Below are 25,345 nucleotides of genomic sequence, written 5' to 3' on the forward strand. Positions count from 1 at the left end.
AAACTTATAAAGTAATTTACAAGTAGCAAAATTTATCATTTAAAATATATTAATCAATTAGACGTCGAGAAAGTGATCATGTAAACGAAAATTTGCAACAAAAAACAAAAATATAAATAAAATAAAAAGGAAACACAAAAGCAATATTCACCATGTAACAATAGCATAAATGATATATAGCATGAATTGTTATAATAAAAAAATTAAAAAAAGTAGAAAGCATAAATGGTAATTAATGTTTTTTGTTAATTTTGTCATTATTATTTATATTAGTAGTATTATTTGCATTATTATTATTATTAATATTAATATTAGTATTAATGTTATTATTATTATTATTATAGACTGTTTATTGTGTTTTTGTTGTTGTAAATATTTGTATAAAAAATTATCTTACTATTTCCTAATAGCAAATATATAATATATATAACACTTCTGCGAATGAATATACATATACAATATATATGCATATAAAATCTTGTTGAAAAATTTAAATTAAACACAAATTTAAATACGAATTGATGATATGTGTTATATATATATGTATATAAAGATTGAACAGGAATCTAACTTCTTCCAGAAGCTCATTAATACTGAATTTGTTAATTATAAATTAAATGATTTTACTTATTTTTAATGGAAAAAATTTTTTTTTTCTTTTTATTTTTCAATATTATTTTGTGCACGAATGATCGTAGTAATAATTCCTTTTTCTTTTCGAAATGAAAATGTTTACGTTTATATGTATATATATATATGTATAATATTGCTATTGCAATTCCTTTTTAATTATATTTAGTTTCACAAGTAACCTTTCTTTAAATCACCTTGAGTAGTAGTAGTTTTAACGTTTGGCCTTACAAATCTAAGAGCTGGTATGCGAGACTGTGGTCTGGGTATACCACTTGCTACACTGGCTGGTTTATTTCCAGTATTCCAGTTACTCGGCTGTCGAAGCTTAGTTTTAGTTTCTGTTGTATTAGTTAATTTATTTGTTGTCTGAAATATATCATAAAAAGTTCTAGTTAATATAGAAACAGATAATTTGATTAAATTATTTATTATCAAACATTTGAGTTTCAATGTTAAACAGTTAAAATATTATAATTTACCTGTTTCACAAGACCAACTGCATTCTCTTGTTCTTTCTCTTCCAAGTGACCTTAAATGATAGACAAAAAAGTATTATCGAACTTTTCCTTACATTGTAAAATTAAATTTTAATATATAAATATATAATGTTTTACTCTTACTCGAAATTTTATGTTCTCCATTGTTGTTTATAGCTTGACTAGATCCAGTTGGGCTTATTATCGGAGAGCTAGTCTTAACTGTTGAATCTATACTAAGCGGTGAACTAGAATTGCTTTCAGTTTCCTCAACATGATTTTTTGAAATTGGTGAAGGTAAATCTTTTAAGTCGTCGACCCAATTATTACGTAAAATTTTTTTCTTTGGTTTTGGTGTTGATTGATGTTTAGTACCTAATTAAATGATACAATTGTTACAAATTAGTTTTGCTTATAACTGTTTAATCTATTGATCGTATAGTTTAAATATATTTACCTTCTTGCATATATACAATTTGAGACAACTGTTCCATATTCGTTGTACGTACATTGTATGAATTATGACTACTGTCAGAACACATACTAAGTCTATCGTCTAAATCAGGAGCACTATGTGCACTTTGAGTACTATCTATACTTTCAGTAGAACCTCCGGAATTTGGCTTTTGAAACGTAGTGTTTATATCAACGTGTGGCAATCTCTGTTCCGAACCACTTCTTAATTTTCCTAATGAATACGATTTAATAGTCATCGGTTTGGCTATACTTTCCATCGTATTAATGCATGTACCTTTGACTTGTCTGACATTAGGTAAATACGAATATCTAGTAGCATTGATAGTCTTAATCGGATTCGATAATAAATTGGGATTAGAGTTTTGCAAGAATTGTGGCAGTTTGGATAATTTTTTAGGCGCGTGTAATTTTTTCTTAGGTGCCTTAGAAATTGGTTTACAAAAGGTCTCGTCTATGTTACTAGGTGGCAACGATTGCTCTACAGTTTCTATATTACTCTTTCCATTGATATTAGCAGTTTTTTTAGTAAAAGTATAAAACTTACGATTCTGTGTATCTTTTTGCGTACACGTTGTTACTATATTACAATCGGACAATTCATTTTTACTATTAGATTGATCTTTTGAAGGTTGCTTTCTGTACGTATTGTACTTATTTTCTATAGGAATATTACTTTTCTGTGTAATATTCAAGTCATAAGTAACGTTAATATTTTCATTAGTATTCGGCTGAGATTCATCAGGAGTATTACTGTAGACAGAATGTAGTTTGTATTTTCCACTACGTTGAATCTCCGTTAATAATTCTCTTCTTAAAGAAGGAATTTCTTCCGGTGGTAAACTCGTAGGATTCATACACGTCGATTGATATTGATTAACATTCTTATTCATACTTGTAAATGTTGAATTTAGTAAACTTTCTTGTTTAGACGAATGATTAGTATACGAAACAGGTAATTGTGGTATTGAATCTATACAATTGTTTTGCACAGGTAACATTGTACTGTCAGAAAATTTCGTGGCAGTTTCTTCCACGTTAGAACCAACATGAATATTTTGTTTGCAAGAGTCAAATGTATTTGTAATGGTCATTGCAGGTGCAACTTTCTTTTCCTCTTTCACATCAACGCATTGATATGTAGTATCTAGTGAATTCCTAGCTTCATTACTTTCCGATTTAATCACTGTGACATTAAGATCACTTAGATTTGTATACGTGGAAGACAAAGAATTCTCATTCATCTTTTCTATCTTCGAATTTACCAAAGTGGACGACGTATCATTATGAATATCTATATTACAAATATCCTTAATATCCATTTTTTCAATATTTGTTGGCTCACTAGTAAACGTTTTATTTATAGACATTTTATTTTTATCTTTATTCTTTACTATAGTCTTATCGTTGAATTTTGATACAAATGTTGTTTCCAAATTAACCTTTGGGTTTTTAACTTTGATAAATTGACATTTATCCATCGTTGGATACGATGAAGTTTCTGAACTGATACCACTGTCATAGTCAGTGTTATATGTATTATCATTATTCATTGATATGATAGATGAATATAAAACAGATGGATGAGAAACGTTCATTAATGCATCCCCAAAATCTGGTTCTCCTAAATTTATAAACGAATCAATTCCTTTGGATTGGGACATATTTAAAAAAGCTTCCATACTTTCCTGTCCCGATGTAATTAAACCATCATCGGGATTGTAACGATTAGCTCCCATTGTTCCTTTTAACATAAATGGTATACCTTCTTTCTTATCATTAGTTTTATTAGCCTGTGTATTAGAAATTATAAATATTATGTACATTGTATTTACAATTGATAAAATTTATGATTGAATCTTTAACGATTAGAGTCATCAACAATGAAGTATCAACTTATAATTATTATAATTATCGAAAACTTACGCTTTGATACAAATTGTGAAATTCCTTGTCCCTAATTTTACATGCATTTTGTAAATGAGGAGGTAATGCTTCCATGATAGATTCAAAGCTCATTCTGGTATTCCGTTTCTTAGGCCTTGTAAATGTTCTCGTATCCGTAAACCTTTTAGTAGCTAAAGCCAAATTTAATGAATTATAAATAACAAGAAATGAAACTAAAAAAATAAGATGGTAGAGAAGGAATTACTGGTAGGAGTATTTTGAGAACTTATTTCTGAGGAATTCCTCAACCAGGCGTGTAAGTCATGCACTGTAGTCTCTGACGAGCACTCCACAGGTTCCAACAACCTGAAATAACAAATGTTTAACATTTTTATAAACAACTATTAACATTTGTTTAGGAATATAAATATATAACGTTCTATTGAAACTTAAATCTATTCTTTGATGAGATAAAAATACAATTCTTAAGAAAATCAGGAAACGTGAATGTAAAAAAAAAGAAAAGAAAAAGAAATAATATGTGATAACTACAATTAAATAATTTAATATTTCTTACCATCTATCAGTGTCGCTAAAATCAAAGTTTGACACGTCAATGGTATCATCGTATTGAATATTAATCGTTTCATCGTGATATTGTTTTTCCACGTTATCAATAACTTCCAACTTTCGTTCTGACATATTCTATTTCAATCACAAAGTTAAAAATATATAGGGACTGGCATTTTACTGTTATCAATTCTCTTTATCAATGAAGAAGAAACGTAAACTTATTTAACAAACAATTATTAATCGTATCTGTTACTTTTTACAACCTTATTTAACGTATCATTTTTCCTTTTTAATTTACAATAAATAATAGAGATTCTTTAAAAAATTAACATCGATATTGTTGATTGCCAACAAAAAAACACACAGAGAGACAACTTCGGTACGTTACATTTGGCTTACTTTTATAAGATCCCTAATTCACATTATTAAACCACGTTTACACGTAATCACGATTTTATGTTTTAATTGCATTTCTATGTGTCTCGATCGTGCTGTCATCTGTCGAGTTTTTTAATAACTTTTGACAGTTTTCAAAACAATTATGGCGGCATAACCTCAAACTAGTTGACAATTGACGTGTATTTTTATTGTGATATTGTTTTATTTATAAATAAAATTAAAGATGTTTATAGTAACTAAAGAAATTGACGGAGAAAATATTAGCAAACTGTGTCGTACATGTTTGCGAGAGGACGGTGATAAAATGGTTTGTTTGTTCGTCGGACCAGCAGGTTCTTCTCTTGCTGCCAAACTTAGATCTTTATCCTGTTTAGAAGTAAATCAATATAATCTTACAATTTTCATATTTTACATATTTTAAATTTCTATATTTTGCTTTATTTATATTTTTTCTTTTTTAGGTTTGGCAGGGTGACGGATTACCAGAAAAAATGTGTGACAGATGCGTTACCAGAGCAGAATCTGCACTTTTGTATCGAGAACAATGTAGAGCAGCTGATAGGGCTTTAAGACAAGCTGCTTTAAAAGTATTATTTTATTATTATACTTTTTAATTTATTTATTTACAATATCTAAAAATCATATATGTTTTTGTTTTATTTATTAGGTTTCTGGTTTAACTTCTTATGCTACTGTATCTGGTTGCAAATTGTATCAACAGAGCCAAGGTTTTATGCCAGTACAGAACTCTCATAAAACTTTAAAGTGCATAGAATGCGGAGCTGTTTTTATGAGCTATCAAGAATTGTGTGCTCACAGTAGACTGCATTTACCTTTCGTACAAGAAAATATTCCCGTCGAACATATGCACATCATAGAGTCTCAAAATACGTATCTTAATTTCAGCCATTTGAATCCTAACATTTCTAATGATAGTATACAGAATACTCAATTATCACCATTAATTACATCTAATGTAATGCATATGATGTCGATGAACGAGGATGGTTCTAGCAGAGCAGCTTGTGCTTTACATTGTTCTCTCTGTAATCATACATTTACTAATAGAACGCAATTAATTTGTCATAATATAGCACATACTACAGAAAATATTGATATATCCTATGACAACGAGAATATAGACATTTGCGAGAATTCTAATCAATTGCCACAAAATTTGAGCTACGAAAGATCTATTAATTCCGTTGATAATTCCGTTGAAAATTTATCTTACCAAAGACCAAACGTGGATAATAATCAAATGCAGAATTTAAACTTTCCAGACAATATACAACTCGATGATGTTCGAGAGAATGATACGCAACGCGTTCAAAATATAATGCATTCAGAAAACGATGTCACGAATTTGCATAATTTACAATATGCTAAAGCACAGAATATCGAAACAGAAAGACATATCTTAAATAATTATCAATCTTGTTCATCCGATTCTGATTATAAGGAAAAACTTGATTCAAAGGAGTTATCTAATTCGTATTTAAAAAAATACAAATGTAAATTGTGTACTAAAATATTCAATCAGAAATCTAAATTACTCGCACATCAGGTATCTCATAGTGATCAAAAACCATACAAGTGTCACAGTTGCGAAAAAGCTTATGCGTCTAAAAGTAAATTAAACGCGCATGTGAGACTTCATACTAAAAAAAATGTACATTTATGCAAATTGTGTAACAAAGTATTTACGTATCCGTCTTATCTCGAAGAACATATGAAAACTCATAACAAGATATATAATAATGATTCCAAAAAAGTATTACAACTCGAAGGATTCCAATGTAATACTTGCAAGAAACGATTTAGATTGATAAAAAATTTAAAAGCGCATGAAAAACTGCATACAGGGAAAGATCTTATTCAATGTGAGATATGCGATAAACGGTTTAGTCAAAACTACAATTTGAAAGTACATTTGCAAACCCATAAGTCGATAAAGATGCACAAATGCGAATATTGTAACAAATGTTTCACACAAAAGGGTAATTTGGTGGAACACTTGAGAATTCATACTAAGGTAAAACCATTCGAGTGTAAATTATGTGGCAAAACATTTTCTCAATCGAGTCATCTTAAGAATCACGAAGCTTCGCACGTTTCTCTGAGACAACATCAATGTCGATTATGTGGTAAACGTTTTAAATTGGCTAATCATTTAAAAAGACATTTGAATCTGCATACGGGAACTAAAACGTACAAGTGCGAGCAATGCAATCAAATGTTTTCTCAGGCTTTCAGTTTAACGAGACATATGAAGAGGCACTGCGATACTCACATTTAATTGTATTGTAAAAAGAAATTATTTATAAAGTATATCGCGTAATATTACAATATATCATTCTTTAAAGTATACATATAATAAAATATCTTCGTACAACGAACGGATTCATATATTATTCCAAATAATCATTATATAAAGAGCCGTAAACGTGCAATTTTGGTAACTACATTTCTTATTATAACGTAATCTAATTATAATTATTTTTTTAATTAAACAGTCTCTATTAAAAACTTTTTAGCGTTGTCGTAAGAATATGTAAACCTTCTTCAAGTTGACCCGGTGTAATGGTCAATGGTGGTGATATTCTTATAATCTGACCATGCGCAGGTCTTGTTAATAAACCTGCGTCACGTAATTTCAAACAAATATCCCAACCCTCCGCCATGTCTATGAACAAACACATAAATGATGGTTAATTTAAGATGGTATGTTTAAATATCAACTAGCCAATTTTAGCAGAGTATTTTACTTCACCGTTTCTCATAATTTTCATATATGATTTCAGATATTAAAAGATAAGAAAATACCTTTATTGATAAGAAGACCAGCCAACAAGCCACGTCCTCTAAATTCCACGGCAATATCTTTCGGTAATTTACTCAATTCATTTTTCAATACTTCGCCTAATTTCTTAGCATTCTCTGCGAGATTTTCTTCTTCCAAAATTTTTACCGCTTCCAATGCTACTTTGTTACCTAAAGGACTACCGCCAAAAGTGCTACCGTGGCAACCAGTTTCGAAACACATCATTATCTATAATAATATTATTATTGATACTAATTCAATATCGTACATTTCATTGTTTTATAGATTTACCTCATCGTTTGCCAGGACACCAGAAACTGGATACATTCCACCAGAAAGTGCTTTTCCTAGAATCATAATATCTGGTTTTTGATTTTCGTGATCTACCGCCATACGTTTCCCAGTTCTGCACAATCCGGTTTGTACTTCATCAGCGATCCATAAAACGTTGTATTTCGTACACAAATCTCTAACACCTTTTAAGTATCCATCCTGTAGAAAACAAATGTTCAAATATTTCAGAATAAAGCTTGTCAGGGTATTTGATTACCAAGTAATTCAAAATAGATTTGGCATAATGTTTTGAAAATAGGAACAATAACGTTAACATACATGGGGTATAACGACACCAGCTTCTCCTTGAATTGGTTCCATCATGAAACCAACAACGTTTGGATCCTCTTTGAATTTGTTTTCGAGTGCCGTTAAATCGTTGTACGGTACTTTATCAAAGAGTGGCATGTACGGTCCAAAATCGTTGAAACAATTGGGGTCAGTTGATGCCGACAATGCTGCTAACGATCGGCCCCAAAAATTACCTTTCGCAAAGACAATTGTTCCTTTTTGATTTGGAACTTTCTTTACTCTGTATCCCCATCGTCTTGCAAGTTTAATAGCCGTATCACCACCTTCAACTCCTATAAATATTTATATACAATTTATCCAAATTCTAGATTACATATAGACACTTCAAAAATTATCTAATTTAATTTAATATTATTAAAACAATCAGGAATTATTGTTACCTGTATTCATAGGTATGAATCTATCATAGCCAATTAATTTTGTTAAATATTCTCCTAATTCTCCATGCGGCTCGGTATAAAAAGCTCGCGAAGTATGAGCTAATTTTGCAGCTTGTTCATTCATAACTTTGACTAGACGGGGATGACAGTGTCCTTGATTGACTGTTGAGAAACCAGCTAAAAAGTCGAGATAACGTTTCCCATCGTTGTCCCATAGATAAACACCCTCGCCTTTGGTGAGTACAACGGGTAGTGGCTTGAAATGTCTTGCAGCGTATTTATTGTCGCGTTCAATTATTTCTTTGCTACTTAAAAACCTTCTCTCTTGATCGTACCTCTTCTTTGTTACCACGGTAAAAACCCTTTGTCTTAGAGATTGCATTTTATATTTGTTTATTTATATTTATTTATTTTGTTCCTTATGTTTTGTGTTTCAGTTACGTACTAATGAATAATTAAATAACAGGTACGATAATGAAATTATTTTCTTAATTAATCACTTCACCGTAGATCAAAGGGGTATACATTAATAATGGAAATAATAATGCGAAGAATCTGTAAGATATCAACTAGAAATGCAGCGAGATGCTTTCTAAACGAAATACATTAAATGTTCCATCATTTATATGGATGAAACGTTATGGGGTGGGGAGAAGAAGCTTATTTACTTATAACTTATTTGTATACTTTGTTGTATACTTGTTTGCAATTTAAAAGGAAAGGGGGGATTTATAATAAACATATCACAAATAGATCTATACTTATTTACATAAAAAAGAATGGACTTAAGCCTAACTGATAATGAACCTTTGTTTTACGAAGGCGCCAGTGGTCTAAAGTAAACTCCAAACAATATAATCTTACGTTTTTAAATCTTTCAATGTCATCAAATAAGAGTTGCATTAATATATCTTAAATTTTCCATCGATCATTTAAATAGAATAATAAATAAAAAATATTAAATACACAAATTATATTCTCAATTACGAAATGAAATATAGTCGTTCAAAATAATAATTAAAAATTATCATTTGTTTTAATAAAATATCATAAAAATAATGCATAAACGTTCGACAGTATTTTAACTTCATTTACTTTTCAATTACCATTTTTTGCAATTAATTATTTTAAATATCTTATTAAGTCAATTCAAGTACATCATATTATAGTTAAATTCTTTTTTCCATCGGTAACAATCTGGTGTTAAAAAAATGATTGAAAATTTTTAAGATCACCCTATTAATATTCCTTTCTAAAAAAGATAAAAATAAAATTTTATAATACAATTTGTTGTACGCATCTGATTTGCTTATTAAAATTCTATATAATTAATAAAAACGTTTGTTTTTATATAACAAATAAATAAATAACAATTATTATAGAGCCATCCTATATATTGCAGATTTTCAAAAAGAAAAAACAAATCTTACTAATAACGTAAAGTAAAGATATGATACCAAACAAGATGATAATAAACTTGTTGTGACTATACAATCAAATATTTAATATTTCCTTATCTCTTATCAGTCATTCCCTCAAGTTACAGGTATTTAAGTGGGTGTAATTCTCGAGGTAAATAACATTTAAATACTTTAACAATTCCACGTGTTTTTGTCGTAAAATAATTTGAATAATTATTAAAAAATATAAAAAAAGAAATAAGGAAATAAAAATTATTGATATAAAAATATTATTAATATAAACAAACAGAGTTGTTCTTGTACTCAATGAATTTGAAATTACTTAACAAAGTTTCTTTCTGCGTATCTAAATATACGTATTATTATACGTATCTTCTTCCTCCCTTCTCCCTTCACTCTCTCTTTCTCCTATTTTTTAAATATTTTTATTATCCTACAAGAATACAAAGCTATCAATTTCATAATAAATTGTCTTATCTCTCTTACGAGTTATTAATAAACCAAAGTATAATAAGCACTTAAAAGATTAATACGTCTTTCTAAAGATAATAGGAAAGTCAATTAGAATGTTGCGAAAGTATAAACGTGAGTTTAATTATTCGTCATTTGAAAATAAATTTGTTTGCAATTAATCATAATTATTAAATTATATCAGTATTTTGTAAATATCAGGTTGACACTTATGATGAAATACATTGAGATAATGTTAACGTTGTTTAACAGAGAAAAAGAAAAAGAGAGAGAGTAGAAAATTTATCTCTGTTATATCTTTGATAGGTGCTGATAACAGGATATACGTTTAGTAAGAATAGGTAATTCAAATGTTAAAGGAAATAGTTCGTTTCATCCAACTATATTACAAATTATATATAATAAGTGTGCATGTGTGTGAGCGTTTGTACAAATAGTTCCAAAGTATGACCTATTATTTAAAAAACTACAAAAAATAAAGAAGAAGATAGATTACTGTTGGAACTTGAGTATCGTTCGTGAAATAATTTCTGAACACTCTTTTATCTGTGGTTCAGTGATAACCAAAGGTGGTGCCAGTCTAATGATATGACCGTGCGTTGGTTTAGCTAGAAGACCCTCATCCTTTAATTTCATACATATATCCATAGCATCGATTTTTTTATTAATTACAATAGCGTTCAACAATCCCTTGCCTCTGACCAACGTGACAATATCTTTAGGAAGTTTATCAAGTTCATTTCTCAAAACTTGACCAAGTTTTTCAGCATTGTCCGCTAATTTTTCATCCTCGAGTACTTGCAAAGCTTCCAATGCTACTTTACAACCCAAAGGATTACCACCGTAAGTTGAACCATGCTCCCCAGGTTTTATGGTCAACATTATAGAATCGTTTGCTAAGATACCCGATACCGGATAAAATCCACCCGATAATGCCTTTCCAAGAATCAGTATATCAGGTTTTACGTTCTCGTGATCGACAGCCAATCGTTTCCCTGTTCTTCCTAAGCCTGTTTGAACTTCGTCCGCTATCCATAGAACGTTATATTTGGTACAAAGTTCTCTAACACCTTTCAGGTAACCGTTCTTGAAAATAAAATACATACAAATTAAGTTATATATCAGGATTTACCGAATTATTATTAACAATTGTTTTTCCGATATCAATAACAAATTTATTTCTACGTTTTGTGTGTGTGTGTCGAATCCAAATCCGCTTGTTTCTAACTTGCAATACTATTCATTTCATTCATTAATAATACAAAAGAATTTGACATTAAAAATTGATTGCAATTTTTAACAATAATACTTTGATTATATTTCTTACCTGCGGTACTACAACCCCTGCTTCACCTTGAATAGGTTCAACCATAAATGCACAAACGTTAGGGTCAGCAAGTGCTTCTTCAAGAGCAACCAAATTATCGTACGGTACTAACTCAAAACCCGGCATGAATGGACCAAACCCACTATAACTACTGGGATCAGTACTCGAAGATATTGCACTCATTGTTCTCCCCCAAAAATTACCTTCCGCGAAAATAATTTTTCCTTGATATTGCGGTATCTTTTTAACCGTGTATCCCCATCTTCGTGCTAATTTACATGCAATTTCTCCTCCCTCTACTCCAGTATTCATTGGCAACCATTTGTCATATCTGTAAATAATTATAATTCATTAACATATATTTATTTTAATTCAAATTCAAATGCAAGTTACTCCAAATATTTCAATTGAAATTAAATTCTTTATGAAATATTTGTTTATTATTTTAAACCCCCAAAAAAGAAATAGAAATTGTAGAAGATTGAATAAATATTTCCAGATATTGTTGATTTCTATTTGATGAATAATACTTACCCGAACAATTTGGTAATGTATTCCTCGAATTCACCTAAAACGTCTGTGTAAAAAGCTCTAGAAGCGAGCGTTAAAAGTTTTGCTTGTTCCATCATTGTTTTGTAAATCCTTGGATGACAATGGCCTTGATTGACAGCCGAATAAGCGCTTAAAAAATCGTAATATCTTTTTCCCTCGACATCCCACATGTAAACTCCTTCACCTTTACAAAGGGCTACTGTTAAAGGATGATAATTGTGTGCGCCATATTTCGACTCCCGTTCAAATACTTGCTGGGATGTAATACTTTTTGGATACTGCAATGTCTAAAAAAAAAAACAAATTTAAAAAAGAAATAATTAATAAGATGACATCAAAACTTCTGCATCGTTTATTTATTTTTTATTTATATTTTATCATAAAAAAGTAGCATAACTTACTTGTTTACGAATTTTTAACAAATTGGATGCAGACGAAACGCGAAAACTTCCAAGTGCCATTCTTACCAAAGATTTCATTATTGAATGTTTGAAAATCAAATTGAAATACTGCAATTTAAAAATAATCAAAATATTATAAATTGTACATCAATGAATATATTTTATTTGTAATTCAAGATATTAAATCATTAAATATGAAACGTTCGATTACTTCTATTACTTTTAGGGTGCAAGCCAATAATAATAAATAAAATAAATAATAAAAAAAAATATACTAACAGTAGACAATGTTTTCGATTACTTTCAATTACTGAAGCAATACAATGTAAATTCTGTAAGAATATATTTTATATCTTCAAATACCTTGTATTCAAAAAAGATATAGAAAATAATTCGTAAAGGATAACTCGTGAAGGATGCACTAACAAGATTTCTTTCAGTCGAATTAAATTAAATGAAATACTTCTTAATACGTCCGTTTAAATGTTATTGATGTACACGTTCAAGAGATAAAACGAAACTGTCTGTTAGTATTTATAATCATTGCTGTTACTTCTCAACTTGTTCATTCGTCTTACACGTCATATTGTAGATAAGAAAATCTCCTACAAGTTTTCGTAGATAATAGTTAAAAAGTAAATTTATAATTTTATTCGTTTATTTCCATTTATAATTCTCCATCTCTTTCTTGCAATCTGAAATATTAAATATAAACAATTATTATTTCATATATATATAAGCATTTCATATATATAAATTTATATTTATCATAATTTAAGAATAAAAAATCAATAATTGAATATCTATGTTAATATTTGTAACTTTTTTCAACTGATATCTTATCAATTTTTTGATTACGATGTTAATTCGATGTAGATTTTTATTTTAAAATATATCAGATGCGCATGCGCGTTCGTGCTCATCACGTGGTTATTTGTTTGTTTTAACTTGAATTTAAATAAGAATTCACAATGATTTGATAATATAATTAATTATTATTTTACTTACTTTATAAATTATATATAAATATGTATATCCGTGCAAAAACATCGTGAAAATTAATATATAGATAAATATTGTTCGTGCCTGAATAGAAAATAAATTACAATAAGTAAGTTCATTAAATCAATTTGAAGTTATAAATTAATCACGTGCATCGTTTATAATTGTGAAGTAAACTGAATTACATATTATATTTGAATGGACCAATGAGAGCAAGTGATACTTTAATTATACGAAATTTATATATATAAATGTCATTTATTTAGTTTCTATAATATTTAATAATCATTTAATTCAGAGATATTGATATTAAATATTAATTTGTAATGTTTACAAAATTTTTAACGACAATCTTGATTATATGATATATTTGAATATCTAGTAATATTTTTTCTAGTATAAAAATAAATAATTGTTAGGTAATTTAGTGATATTTTATTGGTATCTCTGGCAAAAGGTGTTTCAAACGAAACAGTAAAGTAGTATCTTTTGTTTAAAAAATATAAAAAAAATAAATTAGACAATAGAGTGATTGTGAATATTTATATAAAAGTATGAGTGATTATGCTGCTCTTCGAGAAAAAAATATTGCTAAAAGAAAAGCTATTGTAAGTAAAAGAAAAATGTTCTTATTTTGTATAAAATATTATTACACTTTAAATTCTAAATTTCCAGATAATATTATTTAACTTTAGATTATAAGAATAAATAGCTATCAAATATATATCATCATTTTTTGATCGTATAATGAATTTTTGATAATTAAATGAAATAAAAAGAGAAAACAAAAAGTATTGTTTTTATTATAGTTTGCTGAATTTTTCAATGAAGTAAATAAGTTAAAAGAGGAAGAGGAATGTTTGCAAAAAGAAATCACAGTAAAAAAAATTAATGAAAATGAACCACCAAGAAAAAGACAAAAGTTAATTTATAACGATAAGAAGGATAATACATTTAGAAGTAGAGTACGTTTGGAATTTCGTAAAGAATATAATACCAGAAGTAGAGGGAAAGTTTGTACAAATGACACATTAAATGATTCCGATAATAATGAAACTACAGAATTAGCCATAAAGAAAAAACATAAGGTTAGAGTTTTATTTCCTTGGGCTAAACCTTTTCAAAGGAGTATCGATTTAATAAAAACAGGAGTCTGCGATGTAGATGAAGAAGAAGAAGAAAGTGAAGATGAAACTGATGACGAAAAACAAGAATACAACTATAGTAATAATTTATTATTATCACCCGACAGACCTAAAAGAAAGAAAAGAACTTTCAAGATATCCAAAGCTCCATATGATCCCAATAGTATACCATCCGTAGATGAAGTAACACAGGAAATGATCGACAATGTTGCTAAGCGTAGTATAGAAAAAAAGTATAATAAAGCTAATGGTACCAGTTGCCATCAATGTAGACAAAAAACTATGGATACAAAAACTATTTGTAGATCAGGTGAATGTATTGGCACAAGGGGTCAGTTTTGTGGGCCTTGTTTACAAGGAAGATATGGAGAAGATGTGATAAAAGCCTTGCAAAATCCTGTAAGTTAATTTGGCGCAATTTCTATCTAGTTAAATATAATAAATGTAAAACATTGCGTTTATGTTAGCATATGAAATTATTTTTTTTGTATTTCTTTCTTTCAGAAATGGGCTTGCCCTCCTTGTCGAGGTTTATGTAATTGTAGTATATGTAGAACAAAAAATGGTTTAGCACCAACAGGAATTTTACTTCCTATAGTACACGAAGAAGGATATTCATCAGTGATGGACTATTTACAATCAATTGAAGAGAAAAATAATAACGAAGATGATGATAATAAATAAATTGTTTTTATGAAGTACAGAATGAGATTTAAGTCAAATATCATCAATATAATCATGTATTTTTTTATAAGGCGACAATAAATCAATCAATCATTTTAATTATATTCAATCATGAAAATTTTATAAAGCTTATTAATCAAAAAGAATTTTACCTGACAGAAACTATTGCATACTGTCTCGGTGATAAAACAGGATTAAACAATCGTAAAATAAAAGACTTTGAACATTTCATACTATTTTGCAAATATACTATTCTATCTAATATAATCGCTGCCTCCAACACCGGACTTATGTATATTCGCAACATTTGGAAGAGGTTCAATTTTAATTTTAAATTTATATGAGACTGGTAGAGTTGTTCTAAAATTTCATTTGGCGGTATCTAAATAAAAAAGGAAAAATATATTTTAATACATTTTTACACATAATCCACTTGTTATAATAGCAAATTGAATAGACGTTCCTCGAATAATTGGTACCTTTTTTATATCAATTCCAATTTTAAGTAATGCCCATTTGGCATAAGTTGGAAAATCACTTAAAGGTCCACCACGTCCTATTTTAACATTGTCTAAACCTGAAAACAATTGTATTTATTATAATATACAAAAACTAGATAACACTTACAATTAGATACATATACAAAATATTTCAAAGTTTGATTGTAATTATATATATATATATAATTTAATTATAATTAATTATTTATAATTAAATCGACATTTTTACCCATAGAATGTAACAGTACTTGTAACAATGCTCTGTAAAATAACGATGGGGATAACGATTTGGTTTTTTTAGTTCTTTCTATACATTGTTGCGCCAACATTCTGGCATTCCGAGAAAATTTAATTCTTTTGCTAAACGATTCACTGACTAAGTGATAACAACAAGGTACAAAACAAATGACTTTAAAATTGTCATTATGTAGGAAGACTTTCATAAGAGAATGAGCTAAAGATCCGCAAGTGTGCAGTCCGGTTAAAATTAAATTATTCTTTAAATTCCAATTTGGAAAATTTAAGTTAACCATTTTATTATAATCCGTGTTTTCGTCAATTTTTGCGACTATGTATTTGACCTGTAGAAAAAGAAAAGAAAAATATACAAATAAAAGATTAAATGCACTAACAAAGATTACAAAAATAAATGTGAGGTAATTTATTTATATATTTTTTTTTAATAATACCGAAGATGAACTTTGCTTTCCCACTTTCTTCATTTTTTCTGTTCGATGAACTGCTCCTTTGTGACAAAGATCTGATGAATCAATTGCGAGTACAGGTAGTTTGTAATTTTCTGATAAATATGTAGACAAATAGGCCTTTCCAGCACCGGCATCTATTACTAAACTTTTAGTTGATTTTGCTATATGTCCGATTACACGGCCAAGTGTTTCCACTTCGTGAAATTTTTTTTCACTCATAAATTCAGCATCTTTGTTATTTGTTTCAACATTAAATTCATCATTATCCAGATTTAAGTTTAAGAATTCTGGAATATCTTTATAATTTGATATCATCGAACATGACTGCAAAGACAACGACTTAGTCATTCGTATAAATTCATTTAATCGACTAACATTTTCATTTTCTTTCCAAATATCGTTCATTGTTTGAATGTTTTCGAGTTCTAATTTTAATAACTCTGGTAAACATTTGTCCCACAATTTATGGCTGATAAAGTCGACCAAATGGCAATCGATTAGTTGTTGGTATAAATTTAAAAAATCTATTATTTTACAAAAATGTTCCTCATAATGAACCATCTTGTAAAATAATTTTTAATAATCAATATATATATTAATATAAATATATATATATAAATCAATAGAATTGATTTAATAATCAAGAAAGTTAATTTCTGGATGTACGCGTTTTAATTTAGCTAAAGAACAAAATTTAAAATATTTGTATTTAATATCATCCAATGTCTTTAAAATATCGATAGTTTCATCATTGTGTTTAGGAAAACTATAAATATTAGTTAAAATTTCTTTAGCCAAAGATATTATTTTTTCATTTGTTGTATTATTACTTTGTAAGTATTGTTCTAAAACACCACAATAATAACCTAATTGTGCAGCGACTATAGTTGCTCTATGATATCCGAGATGATATCCTTTTAATAATTTATTTCTTCCACTTTCATACCCATCCGCATAAGCAGATTCTTGTGCTTTGTCTTCAGCAAATAACAATTTTTCAAAAACTTCATTAACATCAAAGTCCTCCTTTCCTTCAGCCATAATCACGTTTAACCTCTAAAGTAATAATTACTGTTAAAATTATATAAATTTATATATACCAAATTTCTATTAACAATAATGTTAATAGAATAATAATATTTATGTTTAATGTTAATATAATAATAATTATTTACCTTGTAGATTCAATATTTTATGTTTTATGAGGTATAACTCTTCTGTATCATATAAAACGAAACATTAAAGAGTACACAGTATCTAACTTTTTTATAATATTCATCTGAACATTATAAAGTATAAGTCTTCTCGATTTTTATGTTTATTCATTTTCTATATATCGTAGTTTTACTATTGCAACGACAGGTATAGACAAAATATGAACTATTAATGCAAACACACACATACATGAAAAACCAAAATGTCCCTATAACATCGAGACACGTGATAAAAAATTAAATTAAAATACAAAGATCGAATATTTTAATTTTCATGAAATACAAAATTATATTTCGAATAAAAATGTGTATCATTTTACTATTATTTTATTAACATTTATTAACAGTAACGTTTTTATCAAAATAAAAATGTATATACATTGATGATACTCTTATTACACATTCATATAGATACGAATAGTGTACACGTACACATTTTTACTTATATTACCACTTAATTATTTAAAATTTTATTTATTTGTTAATAATTTATATTTATTTTTTCTTTTTTTTTTTTTTTTTCTTACTATACGTTCCACTTGCAATATCAACGAAGGTTTAACTTTTTTCCCGTCTTATTTCAATATTAATATTTCATCGATTGAAATTATTTCTTTCCTTAAAAAAATGACTTGTTGTTCCACTCTTAATAAGGGAGGGAAATAAAAAGAAAAGAAAATAATATTAATCGAATATGTTAATGTATAACTTAAATTAAATCAGCCACGTTCATAGGCATTTCATCGATTTGTGTTGAATAATATTGTTCAATGTCTCTCAAGATTCTGATATCATCGGTTTTGACAAAGTTAATCGACACACCCTTACGACCAAATCGACCTGAACGACCTATTCTATGAATATACAATTCACGATTATTTGGTAAGTCATAATTAATAACAAGAGATACTTGTTGAACGTCTATTCCTCTAGCCCAAACGTCAGTTGTAATTAAAACTCGACTGCAAGAATAAATGAAAATAAAATTAATACAAAAATTTAAACGTAATGGAATAACAAATTATTATTATTTATAATCAACGTTTACCTTTGTCCAGAACGAAATTCTTTCATAATATTATCTCTTTCTTTCTGAGGCATATCACCGTGCATAGAACAAACTGTAAAATTAGCTTCCCTCATCTTCTCTGTCAGCCAATCGACTTTACGTTTTGTATTACAAAATATAACTGCTTGAGTAATTGTTAATGTGTCATATAAGTCGCAAAGAGTATCGAACTTCCATTCTTCTCGTTCGACGGCAACAAAAAATTGTTTTATTCCTTCTAGAGTCAACTCGTCACTGTTGGAAATAAATTTACCAAATTTAGTTTCTATATAGTATATAAATGTATTAAATATTATAATATTAATAATATATTTACCGTTTTACAAGAATGCGAATTGGGTCTGTCATAAATTTACTGGTCATCTCAAGAATTTCGTGAGGTAATGTAGCAGACACTAGTACGACTTGTGTTGCTGGTGGTAGGTAACGGTAAACATCATAAATTTGTTCTTTGAAACCTTTGTTAAGCATTTCGTCAGATTCGTCCAATACCAACATCTTAATCGCTCTGGTACGTAATACTCTTCTTTTAATCATGTCTTTAAAAAAACATAAGTATTTCTTACAATTGAAATATATGTAAGTATAATAAGGAAATGTTAAATGATCAATGTCGATAAGTTTACATACCAAATACTCTTCCAGGTGTACCCGATACTACGTGTTGACCATAATCAAGTTTCCTGATATCCTCGCCAAGATTTGTACCTCCAATGCACGCGTGGCATTGTACATTCATAAAATCACCCAATGCAAGGATTACTTTTTGTATTTGTGTAGCCAGTTCTCGTGTTGGCGAAAGGACAAGTACTTGTGTTTCTCGTACTTCTGTATCCAAAGATTGTAGTATAGCAATTGAAAATGTAGCAGTTTTTCCTGTACCAGATTGTGCTTGTGCTATTACATCTCTGCCTTGCATTATAGGTCTTATTGATCTTTGTTGAATAGCTGACGGCTTTTCGAAACCTATAAAAAGTAAACATTAATTATATTACTTGATATAAATACAAAAAATATTTTCTACATTTTGTTTACATAATGTTGTGTAAATCTTTTGCAAATATTTGAGTGAATTTTTTGAAAATTTAGATATATAAAGATCGTTATTATTTACAATTAAAAGCGATTAATGTATGTAATTTGAAGGTTAACTCATGCTAAACTCTTAATCTATTAAATCATGTGAGACTCGTGATACAATTTACGATCCAAACATTATAAAGACAAGTCCTATTTACGGCGAATTTTATGGAAAAGATATAAGTGTCAAATATAGCATCGTTTTTGAAACGCATCTCAATGCATCAAATCTAGTACAAAGAGTTAAATTTCGAAAAAAGTAAATAAATATATTACCGTATGCATAAATTCCTCTTAATAATTCTTCCCGAAGGTTCATATTATCAAAAGTAGGAATAACCTCGACATCTTCGCTCGTTTCGAATTCGACATTTGATAAATCTTCTGCCTGAGCAATACGACGCGATTTCACTTCAGCCATTTTGCAACGTTATAAATTTAACCAAGTAAAATACTGTTTACTTCGCAAGATCTAAATGAATACTGATCGCATTTTACTTTTTTAGAATTTGCTACTTTTGCCCGCGAGAGGTGCGATCATCGCGTGTACTTGCGTCGCTCATTGATTGGTAGAATAAATGCAAGTGGTGCAACCGTTCCCACGCCGTTGATTGGTTGGTAGAATAAAATGTGAAACTATTACAGCCAATAGAAAACTTGTGCAACCACTGCACACGCTCACGTTAATTGGTTGATAAAATAAAAAGTGAAACTATTTTAACAAATAGAAAATTTCTACGAGCGTATTACGATATTGAATATTCGTGCAAAATATCTATAAATTAATGCTTTATTTTTAATAAACATTGCAACTGCATTAGAATTCTTTTTTTTCTCATTGATAAGAAATTTATACAATTTTAAGAAAACAAAATGTAATACCTGATAATCTTATTAAAATAAATTCAGAAAAGAATTCTTGATAAGTGGTGGGCAGATTTATATAAAAAAAAATAAAAAGATAATGTCAGCTTTAATTACAAAAATATAAAAATATGAATATCTTGGCTTTAATATGTAAATTTACTTCACTCCTTATAATCCAGATCATCGGGGATACCAAATTGTTTATTGAGATCCGCTTCTGCTATACCAAATTTTTGTTTGCACCAACTTTGAATGGAAAAGATATTATCTGTCCATACATTTGTTCCCTCTTTGAACATCTGATGAAAATAACTTGATTATTTTGTTTATTTAACTAATATTTATGAATTTTCATACCTGTGCTCTTTTAGCCATTTTTGTAATCACTTCTGGATCGATTTCGCTGAGTTTAGCGATTTTACTTTTAAATTCATTTTCTTTCTCTCTTAATAATTGTATTTGTTGTAACAAATTTCGTCTCTCTTCTGTATCTTCTCTACCAGCCTAAATATTCCATTATCAAACGAATGAAACATTAATCATCCTATTAATTTACAAAAAATTGTAAATTACATTAAACGTATGTTTTACCTGTTCTTTTATACATTCTTCTTTCAACTTCTGCAGCTTGAATTCTGCTTCGACTATTCTTTTAGTCGCATATGCTATCCTACTTTCTACAGCAGTTATGTTCTCTCTAAAACAATATTTTTAGTTTTTAATGTTATAATAATTTGAAATGTTTCATATATCTCTCATTAATATGTTCTTACCCAGGAAATGTCCAAAAATATACGGAAGTTCCAATTTTGTCGGTTCTAACTAAGCCATCGTCTACCAACGTTTGAAGAACATCTTTAACAGTTTGAGCAACGATACCTTTTTCCTTAGGTGCAATTTTTTCTATTTCCTTTAACGTAAAGAATTCTTTTCTCTCGTAAAATATTTGAAGCATTCTCGCTCGTTTTTCATCCAAAGTTAAACCTTTTCTCTTTGACATTATTCTTTACGCTATATGAAAATAATTACACTGTGACTATCATATATAACTATGAAACAATTTCTTTTACATTTAAACAAAACGCTTGTTAGGAGACAAATGTTTATAATTCAAGATTTGAACTAAAAATACTTATTTATATTTTTCCAGTTATCTTGTAAACGTTATAGTTCAAGTGGATGATCTTTTGGATCAAATATCATTTCCCATGACCTGAAAAAAAGTATATGATTAAAATGAATATAAATCAAAATTCTATTTTAGTTTTCATTATTCAAATATTCATTTAAATGGCGCTAAAAATTTTTAAATCAAGGTTATAAATATATTTTTACATCCTACCTTTTTAAAAGTAAAGAGTATAATTACACATAAATATATTATTACGTTTCTAAAATAACACATATTCCATTTCATGTATTAACAATTAAAATACGAATAAATTAATATATAAATCACACTCGAAAATGTCAATTGATCTTAATAATGTTTCGATTATGTTTGTTACTTTTGAGTGGGAAATTTGAATTAATTTCTGTAGTAATTCAAATATGTAAAACGTTCTTCTTTATTTTAATAGACATTTATAAATTAAAATACACATAGGAACTATATATTGTGAACACTGTGTAATATGTAATAAAGATAAATATAATAAAAATTATGTCACATATAAATAAAATTAGTTAGTTATTTTTTACTAGAATTATTTATCACAAATTCCGCGTGATGGCACTAGGTTGAATCTAATATATCATGTCGCCTATCTAATCTTTATATAATCACAGTCACATAGAATTCAAAATATATATTCAAAATAAAAACTATAAATATATAAAAACAATATTGATTTTATATAAATAAAAAAAGGTATGAATTATTTATATATGTTTAATAAAATGATTAATCTTTTTCACATTGCATTCATTTATCTATTTAAAACAAAAGTATTATCGATCACATAGTAAATAAAAAAATTTGACCTCTAATATATATTGTCTCATAGTATTTAATGACAGTTAGAGCTTAGTCTTTCTTCGTTAATATATTTAATTCTAAGTGAGAATAAAAGATAACTCTGTAAAATAATAGTAATAATAATTAAAGAAATTAATTAAAATTAAAGACAAATATTTTTTAAAGTGGCGTGTATATTTTGAACAAATTTTTTTTTTTTTTTATTTGTGAACGATAAATTAATATTTGTATTAATAACAATGCCAGGACAACATAAACGTTCGAAATCAGCGTCAACCACGTCAAGAACATTATATTTCGATAAAAACGATGCAAAAAGTTTGATCGAGAAAAAATACGGTATGTGTCGTTCGTTCGATGATTTGTATAATGAAGAATACATCGAATCAGGTCCATTGGCTAAATCGAATAAATCCAAAAATTTCTTATTGAAATTAATTTCTCACTTTGATAAGAAAAATAAATATAAATTATCCGGGGAAAAGGATGCTAATAACGAATTTTTAAAACAATCATTCATGAAAACTTCCATACCGAGAATAATGTCCTATTATAATGATTCATCCAATAAACTTATTCAACCTAGGGTATTGACTTATGATAAAATAGATAAAATATTGTCGAACAAGAAACCGTTTTTATCCAAAAGATATACAGAAATTTTTGAAAGAAAAATTGAATTCGATGATTCTTTTTCAATCGAAGAATCGATTTCACCTATCGTTAATAAAATCAACGAGAACAAGAAAGAAAATTGGAAGAATACGAATGAACAATGGGGTGAAACTGTAGTTAACAAAAAATCCAATCACAAGAAAACCCTCAAAGAAATGTTAAGCAATTTGATGAGAATTAATAAAAATGTAAATAAACATAAATACGAGAATACTCAAGTTTATAATAAATATGAAATGGATTATCAGATATACAATTTGCCAGTTATACCAAGAGTAGTACAAATGATCTCCAATGATGATAACAATAAGGATAAAGATAATATTGATGTAAGATATCATACGTATATATATATATATATATATTATTATTATTAATATATTAAAAGATTTTGTTGTTATTGTCTATTAATATAATTCATAATGTTAATGTATTAATATATATTAAATTAGTCAATAAATCCATGCAGTTTTTTTCGTTAATTTATTTACAAGTAAAAGAAATTGCATGTACTTATTGGCCAACCTAATATTTCTATTAAAAAAAAACCCTAAACATGCAGTTGTGCAATCTCAAAGATAAAAAAAAATTACCTAAAAGAGTTTCGAAAAAGAATGATTCATTTATTAAATCAGCTAAGAACTTTTATTTCATCTAATTACTTTTGATCTATCTCTTTGATATATATTAAATATAAAAATATCATTAATAATATGTATTAATTATTATAATAATATTATAGATGAATCGGAGTGCAACGATTCGGCCGATTTACGGTATCAAAAGGAATCAAACGACACCAGTGAAATCACCTAAAACTATTTTACCGAAAGATATAACTGTAGATAAGAAAATTCCCAATTATAATAATGAAATGTTATCGAACGAAGAATATGGCGAAAATCTGATCAAACCGTCAGCAATCAAAAAATTGGCCAAACAATTTACATTAAATTCTCCACGACTCTATTACCGACAATTCCCACCCCTACCCCCAGATCAAAATGAATTCGAATATCCAGATGAAGATGAATTCGAATATCCAAATCAAGATGAATATAAACCCCGTAATCAAAACAAGCACCAAACCGGAAACCCAGACCTGAACCAACCGGAACATTCAATCCAGTACGACATTCAAAAAAATCATGTAGATCTTTGTAAATTAGTTTTAAATCAATGCAGAAAAGAGAACAATTCTAGTCATATCAGACCCTACTTCAACGAATTTAATGAAGTTCAAACGACAAAATCTGATGGCAAAAATATTGTGGAACGGAAAACTCATCAAATGACTTGTGAGTGCAACTCGATACCCTCTAAAGGATTCCATATAGAAAATGTTTAGAATAATATTTAATCTTCTCAAAAGGAATAAGCGTAGACTAAATATTTTATTCACAAAAACAAACAACAAGAATAACAAAAAAAAAAGACAATGTATATATCTCAATTTAATTTATTATAATATATTTGTTGTTCGCATGGGTTCAAATATTATCACTAAAAAAAAAATGGTGGGAAAATTCAAATTTCGTTTCTTCGGAATTTTAAAATAGTTTGACAAAATTATTCTATTTATACAAATAACACATATTGTACATATTTCGACGACTTTAATATTTGACTAATTCATAATCATGATTATTATGAATTATATTAGAAAAACATTCCAATTCTTAGCTATATTATATGACTTATTATTTTAAATTATGTTTCATTTTCTTTTACTTTATCTAGAAATATTTAAAAGAATAAGGCATGTGTGTAATTATATATGTATAGGTAATTCTTAGATTTATTAATTCTGCAATAATCTAAAACAAAAAGACACTAAACAAAGAAATTTAAAAACTTTCACTATTTTAATTTTAAAATATAAACCTTTTTAGTTTTATATTACAAAATTTGTATATTGTATATTCATTGATTATAATTTATTAATAAATATGAATCTATTT

The 25,345-nt window shown here is 27.9% G+C and overlaps 10 protein-coding genes across 13 annotated transcripts; 3 read left to right on the plus strand and 7 right to left on the minus strand.

Moving 5' to 3' along the window:
- Window positions 1–663: 663 nt before the first annotated feature.
- On the minus strand, window positions 664–4,447 carry LOC106787388. Its single transcript, XM_014749708.1, has 7 exons — window positions 4,048–4,447; window positions 3,736–3,836; window positions 3,510–3,661; window positions 1,567–3,376; window positions 1,254–1,484; window positions 1,113–1,162; window positions 664–999 (listed from the first exon to the last, which is right to left on the minus strand). Exons 1-7 carry the CDS (start codon window positions 4,170–4,172, stop codon window positions 802–804), a joined length of 2,667 nt encoding a protein of 888 aa, XP_014605194.1. The 5' UTR covers window positions 4,173–4,447; the 3' UTR covers window positions 664–801.
- Window positions 4,448–4,578: 131 nt separating this feature from the next.
- LOC106787389 (zinc finger protein 665-like) lies at window positions 4,579–7,823 on the plus strand. 2 transcript variants are annotated; one of them, XM_014749709.1, is made up of 6 exons: window positions 4,579–4,818; window positions 4,904–5,029; window positions 5,110–6,900; window positions 6,980–7,166; window positions 7,247–7,331; window positions 7,552–7,823. In XM_014749709.1, the coding sequence occupies exons 1-3, from the start codon at window positions 4,666–4,668 to the stop codon at window positions 6,739–6,741; spliced, it is 1,911 nt and encodes a 636-aa protein (XP_014605195.1). In that variant the 5' UTR covers window positions 4,579–4,665; the 3' UTR covers window positions 6,742–6,900; window positions 6,980–7,166; window positions 7,247–7,331; window positions 7,552–7,823. The 2 variants fall into 2 exon arrangements, with proteins under 2 accessions (XP_014605195.1, XP_014605196.1); XM_014749710.1 differs by having other exon boundaries at window positions 4,579–4,749.
- On the minus strand, window positions 6,752–9,274 carry LOC106787390 (ornithine aminotransferase, mitochondrial-like). Its single transcript, XM_014749711.1, has 5 exons — window positions 8,292–9,274; window positions 7,879–8,183; window positions 7,558–7,758; window positions 7,269–7,494; window positions 6,752–7,128 (listed from the first exon to the last, which is right to left on the minus strand). The coding sequence occupies exons 1-5, from the start codon at window positions 8,671–8,673 to the stop codon at window positions 6,965–6,967; spliced, it is 1,278 nt and encodes a 425-aa protein (XP_014605197.1). The 5' UTR covers window positions 8,674–9,274; the 3' UTR covers window positions 6,752–6,964.
- A 1,275-nt stretch (window positions 9,275–10,549) lies between these two features.
- LOC106787368 (ornithine aminotransferase, mitochondrial-like) lies at window positions 10,550–13,121 on the minus strand. The gene is made up of 5 exons (XM_014749677.1): window positions 12,827–13,121; window positions 12,464–12,571; window positions 12,045–12,349; window positions 11,511–11,841; window positions 10,550–11,269 (listed from the first exon to the last, which is right to left on the minus strand). Exons 2-5 carry the CDS (start codon window positions 12,539–12,541, stop codon window positions 10,676–10,678), a joined length of 1,308 nt encoding a protein of 435 aa, XP_014605163.1. The 5' UTR covers window positions 12,542–12,571; window positions 12,827–13,121; the 3' UTR covers window positions 10,550–10,675.
- An 823-nt stretch (window positions 13,122–13,944) lies between these two features.
- LOC106787372 (cell division cycle-associated protein 7-like) lies at window positions 13,945–15,394 on the plus strand. Its single transcript, XM_014749682.1, has 3 exons — window positions 13,945–14,073; window positions 14,275–15,009; window positions 15,115–15,394. The coding sequence occupies exons 1-3, from the start codon at window positions 14,020–14,022 to the stop codon at window positions 15,292–15,294; spliced, it is 969 nt and encodes a 322-aa protein (XP_014605168.1). The 5' UTR covers window positions 13,945–14,019; the 3' UTR covers window positions 15,295–15,394.
- Window positions 15,337–17,456, minus strand: LOC106787369 (methyltransferase-like protein 25). 3 transcript variants are annotated; one of them, XM_014749680.1, is made up of 5 exons: window positions 17,368–17,456; window positions 16,484–16,825; window positions 16,024–16,375; window positions 15,774–15,871; window positions 15,337–15,676 (listed from the first exon to the last, which is right to left on the minus strand). In XM_014749680.1, exons 2-5 carry the CDS (start codon window positions 16,814–16,816, stop codon window positions 15,443–15,445), a joined length of 1,017 nt encoding a protein of 338 aa, XP_014605166.1. In that variant the 5' UTR covers window positions 16,817–16,825; window positions 17,368–17,456; the 3' UTR covers window positions 15,337–15,442. The 3 variants fall into 3 exon arrangements, with proteins under 3 accessions (XP_014605166.1, XP_014605165.1, XP_014605164.1); XM_014749679.1 differs by having other exon boundaries at window positions 16,484–16,970; window positions 17,368–17,455; XM_014749678.1 differs by lacking the exon at window positions 17,368–17,456 and having other exon boundaries at window positions 16,484–17,065.
- Window positions 17,104–17,928, minus strand: LOC106787374. The gene is made up of 2 exons (XM_014749685.1): window positions 17,677–17,928; window positions 17,104–17,557 (listed from the first exon to the last, which is right to left on the minus strand). The coding sequence occupies exon 2, from the start codon at window positions 17,540–17,542 to the stop codon at window positions 17,135–17,137; it is 408 nt and encodes a 135-aa protein (XP_014605171.1). The 5' UTR covers window positions 17,543–17,557; window positions 17,677–17,928; the 3' UTR covers window positions 17,104–17,134.
- Window positions 17,929–18,394: 466 nt separating this feature from the next.
- LOC106787371 (eukaryotic initiation factor 4A-III) lies at window positions 18,395–20,310 on the minus strand. Its single transcript, XM_014749681.1, has 5 exons — window positions 20,141–20,310; window positions 19,415–19,750; window positions 19,101–19,323; window positions 18,764–19,018; window positions 18,395–18,677 (listed from the first exon to the last, which is right to left on the minus strand). Exons 1-5 carry the CDS (start codon window positions 20,283–20,285, stop codon window positions 18,425–18,427), a joined length of 1,212 nt encoding a protein of 403 aa, XP_014605167.1. The 5' UTR covers window positions 20,286–20,310; the 3' UTR covers window positions 18,395–18,424.
- An 80-nt stretch (window positions 20,311–20,390) lies between these two features.
- Window positions 20,391–22,399, minus strand: LOC106787373 (meiotic nuclear division protein 1 homolog). The gene is made up of 6 exons (XM_014749684.1): window positions 22,074–22,399; window positions 21,505–21,944; window positions 21,323–21,428; window positions 21,089–21,235; window positions 20,897–21,030; window positions 20,391–20,532 (listed from the first exon to the last, which is right to left on the minus strand). The coding sequence occupies exons 2-6, from the start codon at window positions 21,729–21,731 to the stop codon at window positions 20,424–20,426; spliced, it is 723 nt and encodes a 240-aa protein (XP_014605170.1). The 5' UTR covers window positions 21,732–21,944; window positions 22,074–22,399; the 3' UTR covers window positions 20,391–20,423.
- Window positions 22,400–22,934: 535 nt separating this feature from the next.
- Window positions 22,935–25,006, plus strand: LOC106787354. Its single transcript, XM_014749643.1, has 2 exons — window positions 22,935–23,713; window positions 24,127–25,006. The coding sequence occupies exons 1-2, from the start codon at window positions 22,949–22,951 to the stop codon at window positions 24,730–24,732; spliced, it is 1,371 nt and encodes a 456-aa protein (XP_014605129.1). The 5' UTR covers window positions 22,935–22,948; the 3' UTR covers window positions 24,733–25,006.
- The last annotated feature ends 339 nt before the right edge of the window (window positions 25,007–25,345 follow it).

Source organism: Polistes canadensis, unplaced genomic scaffold (genome assembly GCF_001313835.1).
Source record: "Polistes canadensis isolate GaletaPanama2010 unplaced genomic scaffold, ASM131383v1 scaffold_99, whole genome shotgun sequence".
Lineage (NCBI taxonomy): Eukaryota > Metazoa > Arthropoda > Insecta > Hymenoptera > Vespidae > Polistes > Polistes canadensis.

Excerpts from the sequence above, each read along its gene's own strand:
- LOC106787388 (XM_014749708.1), bottom strand. The coding sequence starts at position 4,172 with ATGTCAGAACGAAAGTTGGAAGTTATTGATAACGTGGAAAAACAATAT. Across the intron at positions 1,485-1,566 it reads AATTGTATATATGCAAGAAG|GTACTAAACATCAATCAACA; the intron begins GTAAATATATTT and ends TCATTTAATTAG. Across the intron at positions 1,163-1,253 it reads TGGAGAACATAAAATTTCGA|GTCACTTGGAAGAGAAAGAA; the intron begins GTAAGAGTAAAA and ends CTATCATTTAAG.
- LOC106787389 (XM_014749709.1), top strand. The coding sequence starts at position 4,666 with ATGTTTATAGTAACTAAAGAAATTGACGGAGAAAATATTAGCAAACTG. Across the intron at positions 4,819-4,903 it reads GATCTTTATCCTGTTTAGAA|GTTTGGCAGGGTGACGGATT; the intron begins GTAAATCAATAT and ends TTTCTTTTTTAG. Across the intron at positions 5,030-5,109 it reads TAAGACAAGCTGCTTTAAAA|GTTTCTGGTTTAACTTCTTA; the intron begins GTATTATTTTAT and ends TTTATTTATTAG.
- LOC106787390 (XM_014749711.1), bottom strand. The coding sequence starts at position 8,673 with ATGCAATCTCTAAGACAAAGGGTTTTTACCGTGGTAACAAAGAAGAGG. Across the intron at positions 8,184-8,291 it reads ATTCATACCTATGAATACAG|GAGTTGAAGGTGGTGATACG; the intron begins GTAACAATAATT and ends AAATATTTATAG. Across the intron at positions 7,495-7,557 it reads GTGTCCTGGCAAACGATGAG|ATAATGATGTGTTTCGAAAC; the intron begins GTAAATCTATAA and ends ATATTATTATAG.
- LOC106787368 (XM_014749677.1), bottom strand. The coding sequence starts at position 12,541 with ATGAAATCTTTGGTAAGAATGGCACTTGGAAGTTTTCGCGTTTCGTCT. Across the intron at positions 11,842-12,044 it reads TACATTACCAAATTGTTCGG|ATATGACAAATGGTTGCCAA; the intron begins GTAAGTATTATT and ends AATTATTTACAG. Across the intron at positions 11,270-11,510 it reads CAGGGGTTGTAGTACCGCAG|AACGGTTACCTGAAAGGTGT; the intron begins GTAAGAAATATA and ends TTTATTTTCAAG.
- LOC106787372 (XM_014749682.1), top strand. The coding sequence starts at position 14,020 with ATGAGTGATTATGCTGCTCTTCGAGAAAAAAATATTGCTAAAAGAAAA. Across the intron at positions 14,074-14,274 it reads TTGCTAAAAGAAAAGCTATT|TTTGCTGAATTTTTCAATGA; the intron begins GTAAGTAAAAGA and ends TTTTTATTATAG. Across the intron at positions 15,010-15,114 it reads TAAAAGCCTTGCAAAATCCT|AAATGGGCTTGCCCTCCTTG; the intron begins GTAAGTTAATTT and ends TCTTTCTTTCAG.
- LOC106787369 (XM_014749678.1), bottom strand. The coding sequence starts at position 17,062 with ATGGTTCATTATGAGGAACATTTTTGTAAAATAATAGATTTTTTAAAT. Across the intron at positions 16,376-16,483 it reads GAAAGCAAAGTTCATCTTCG|GTCAAATACATAGTCGCAAA; the intron begins GTATTATTAAAA and ends CTTTTTCTACAG. Across the intron at positions 15,872-16,023 it reads AGTACTGTTACATTCTATGG|GTTTAGACAATGTTAAAATA; the intron begins GTAAAAATGTCG and ends AATTGTTTTCAG.
- LOC106787374 (XM_014749685.1), bottom strand. The coding sequence starts at position 17,542 with ATGGCTGAAGGAAAGGAGGACTTTGATGTTAATGAAGTTTTTGAAAAA.
- LOC106787371 (XM_014749681.1), bottom strand. The coding sequence starts at position 20,285 with ATGGCTGAAGTGAAATCGCGTCGTATTGCTCAGGCAGAAGATTTATCA. Across the intron at positions 19,324-19,414 it reads TACACCTGGAAGAGTATTTG|ACATGATTAAAAGAAGAGTA; the intron begins GTATGTAAACTT and ends GTTTTTTTAAAG. Across the intron at positions 18,678-18,763 it reads GAATTTCGTTCTGGACAAAG|TCGAGTTTTAATTACAACTG; the intron begins GTAAACGTTGAT and ends TTATTCTTGCAG.
- LOC106787373 (XM_014749684.1), bottom strand. The coding sequence starts at position 21,731 with ATGTCAAAGAGAAAAGGTTTAACTTTGGATGAAAAACGAGCGAGAATG. Across the intron at positions 21,236-21,322 it reads AAGAATGTATAAAAGAACAG|GCTGGTAGAGAAGATACAGA; the intron begins GTAAAACATACG and ends TGGAATATTTAG. Across the intron at positions 20,533-20,896 it reads GATGATCTGGATTATAAGGA|TGGTTGCACAAGTTTTCTAT; the intron begins GTGAAGTAAATT and ends GAGCGTGTGCAG.
- LOC106787354 (XM_014749643.1), top strand. The coding sequence starts at position 22,949 with ATGCCAGGACAACATAAACGTTCGAAATCAGCGTCAACCACGTCAAGA. Across the intron at positions 23,714-24,126 it reads AGGATAAAGATAATATTGAT|ATGAATCGGAGTGCAACGAT; the intron begins GTAAGATATCAT and ends ATAATATTATAG.